Source organism: Myotis lucifugus, unplaced genomic scaffold (assembly GCF_000147115.1).
Source record: "Myotis lucifugus unplaced genomic scaffold, Myoluc2.0 scaffold_526, whole genome shotgun sequence".
Classification (NCBI taxonomy): Eukaryota; Metazoa; Chordata; class Mammalia; order Chiroptera; family Vespertilionidae; genus Myotis; species Myotis lucifugus.
Genome location: NW_005871574.1, coordinates 544,294 through 546,524, shown reverse-complemented (window position 1 = coordinate 546,524; position 2,231 = coordinate 544,294). Strand labels below are relative to the sequence as shown.

Sequence of the window (2,231 nt, the reverse complement as noted above, 5' to 3'; positions counted from 1 at the left end):
CCAGAGTTAAGTTAGGGTTTTCAAAATGCTGACACGCTGAGCTCAAAAGGTTCGCCATCACTGTCCTAAAGGCTCCCACCTGACCCAAGACCACCTCCCTCTGGAGCTCACCGAGAGGGGAGAGGGGAGAGGGCCGGCAGCTGCTTTCATCGCCTGCAGCCGTAAAGCAGCCCCACCTGTTGTGTCTCCCCCCACGGACACGCTCAGTGGGGCTCAGAGAAGTTGGAGCGTCACCCAGAGCCACACGCCCAGGAAGCCTGGGCCAGGACCGGCACCTCCATCAGAGCAGCCCGGCCCCCTCCGCCAGGCCGGCCTCGGGGACTCTGTGTGGAGCGCACACCTTTGTGTTTGCTCATTAACGACAGCCCAGGAGCAGCGGGACCCTGGCAGCCATGGGAGACATGTGTTTGCTGTTTTCCAGTGAAGAAACTTGGCCTGGAAGCCGAAGGGGAAAGCAGTGGGAACGCCGAGAAGCTCGCGGAATGTATCTGTTCCCGTGAGTAGGAGAGGCCCCCAGATGAGGGTCTCAGAACCGCCCCCCGCGGGGGGGGGGTGGGGGGCCTTGGGGCCTTCTCCGCAGTGTAAGCCACCCCCGGGCCCTTGTCTGCGCTAGAGACCCAGCCCACTCCGCTGCCCGACACCAGGGACTAGAGACAATGCGAACTCAGCACAGAACATTCGGGGTTGGGGCTCGGGCTGGGCTGAGGCGGGTGTGTCCACAGGGGAGCCGCCTGCACTGCCTCTGCTGTTTCCCTGTGGAGCCCTCAAGGGAGAAGTGCTGCCGCAGATGCTCAAGGACAAAGGTATCAGCGTGCCCTTCTCCTTGCCTCTCGGGGTCCGCGAGAGCCTTCCGGGGTGGCCGTGGTCAGGGCTACAGAGACTGCAGGGACAGGGCCCGGCGGGGCGTGAGGCGCATGCGGTCACTGAGTGTCACAGGAGGAGGTGGAGGTGACCTGGGCAGGGTCCGCACGGAGAGGACGTCCAGGATGATCCACGAGGGCGGCAGCTTGGATCACCTCCAGGCTCGCTCCCCTCCGTCCTGGCTCCGGGCTCACTGACCGGGAACCAGCCGTGCCCTGGAGCCTCTAACGCAGATAGGAATCTGCCCGTGGTGTTGGCAGATGTGACCTGCACACCTTCTCCTGTCACAGCGGGTCTGGGCCAGGGGGGCGTCACCACGGTGTGGAGTGTGACCTTCAGGGTGAGACCGAACGGACTGCATCAGGTGTGAGCCAGGAGGGCACAGCCTCTGCATCCGGCTCTGGTCTGTGAAATGGGTGGAACAGAGCCCGCCTCAGAGCTGCCTGAGCTTCTGTGAGTAGCACGACCCTGGCCTCCGAAGCAGCTGAGGCCTATAATGATAACGTCACCCCCATCGTCCTAGCCGGGCAGCTGTCCACACAGAACGCAGTCCCCGGGGTGATCGCAGGCCTGTAGCGTTCACCTTCCGGATCCACGGGCGAGACCAGCTCTCAGTGTTAGCGGCTGTCTCTGAACACGGCCCGGGGCCATGGCAGGGCTCGAGGCAACAGGACCAGCAAGGGCGGTGGCCTTTGGAACGAGAACAGGAGAAACAGCGTGGCCCCGGGTGCTCTAGAGGCCACGTATAAACCAGCGGCCTGACACGCCCGCTTCTTCCTTGGGTTTGGGGGGAAAGGGTGAGCGTTGCTGCTGGTGCTGAGACTCTTGGCTCCTCCTGAGAGGTGTTCTGTCCTATTCATTTCTGAGCCTGATGCCCAGTGGCCGCCCGCCCTGCCTGGGGACTGTGACACTTAAGCTGTCACTTCTGGGCCTCCTCCCTGCAGACCTGGGGGATGTTGAGTCCCCGAATGGAACAGGGGAACGTGAGACCCCTCAGAGCCTAGTCCATCCGTCTACAGTGGGTCCCTGGGGCCCCTGGGGGGCAGTGGCTCATCAGGAGCACGTGGCCTGGGAGGCCAAGCTGGGATGCCCGTGGGCTCCTGACTCATGGCCCTTCCCAGGGCAATAGCTCTGTTTCCTGGTTTTGATCGTGTCCAGGGATTCCCATGGAAAGCATCATTGTCTATCAGAAGATCCCCCACCCGGGAATCCAAGTGAACCTGGACAGCTACTACTCCAAGCAGGTGGGCGCCGTTTCCAGGGGGCTCGGGCAGGCGGGCGCCGTGGTGGAGGCGGAGGTGAGGTGTGGCCTCTGCGTGGTTCACCTCCCGGCTGAGGCCTCTCGGAGGCTTCATCCCTGTCTGTGCTCT

At 63.2% G+C, this 2,231-nt stretch overlaps 1 protein-coding gene across 1 annotated transcript in view; it reads left to right on the top strand.

Moving 5' to 3' along the window:
- Window positions 1-2,231, top strand: part of UROS (uroporphyrinogen III synthase) — a 12,747-nt gene that overhangs the window by 7,640 nt on the left and 2,876 nt on the right. The window contains exons 8-10 of the mRNA XM_023745258.1: window positions 422-496; window positions 723-803; window positions 2,020-2,220. Coding sequence (XP_023601026.1) covers window positions 422-496; window positions 723-803; window positions 2,020-2,220 — 357 coding nt within the window. The remainder of the gene's footprint in view (window positions 1-421; window positions 497-722; window positions 804-2,019; window positions 2,221-2,231) is intronic.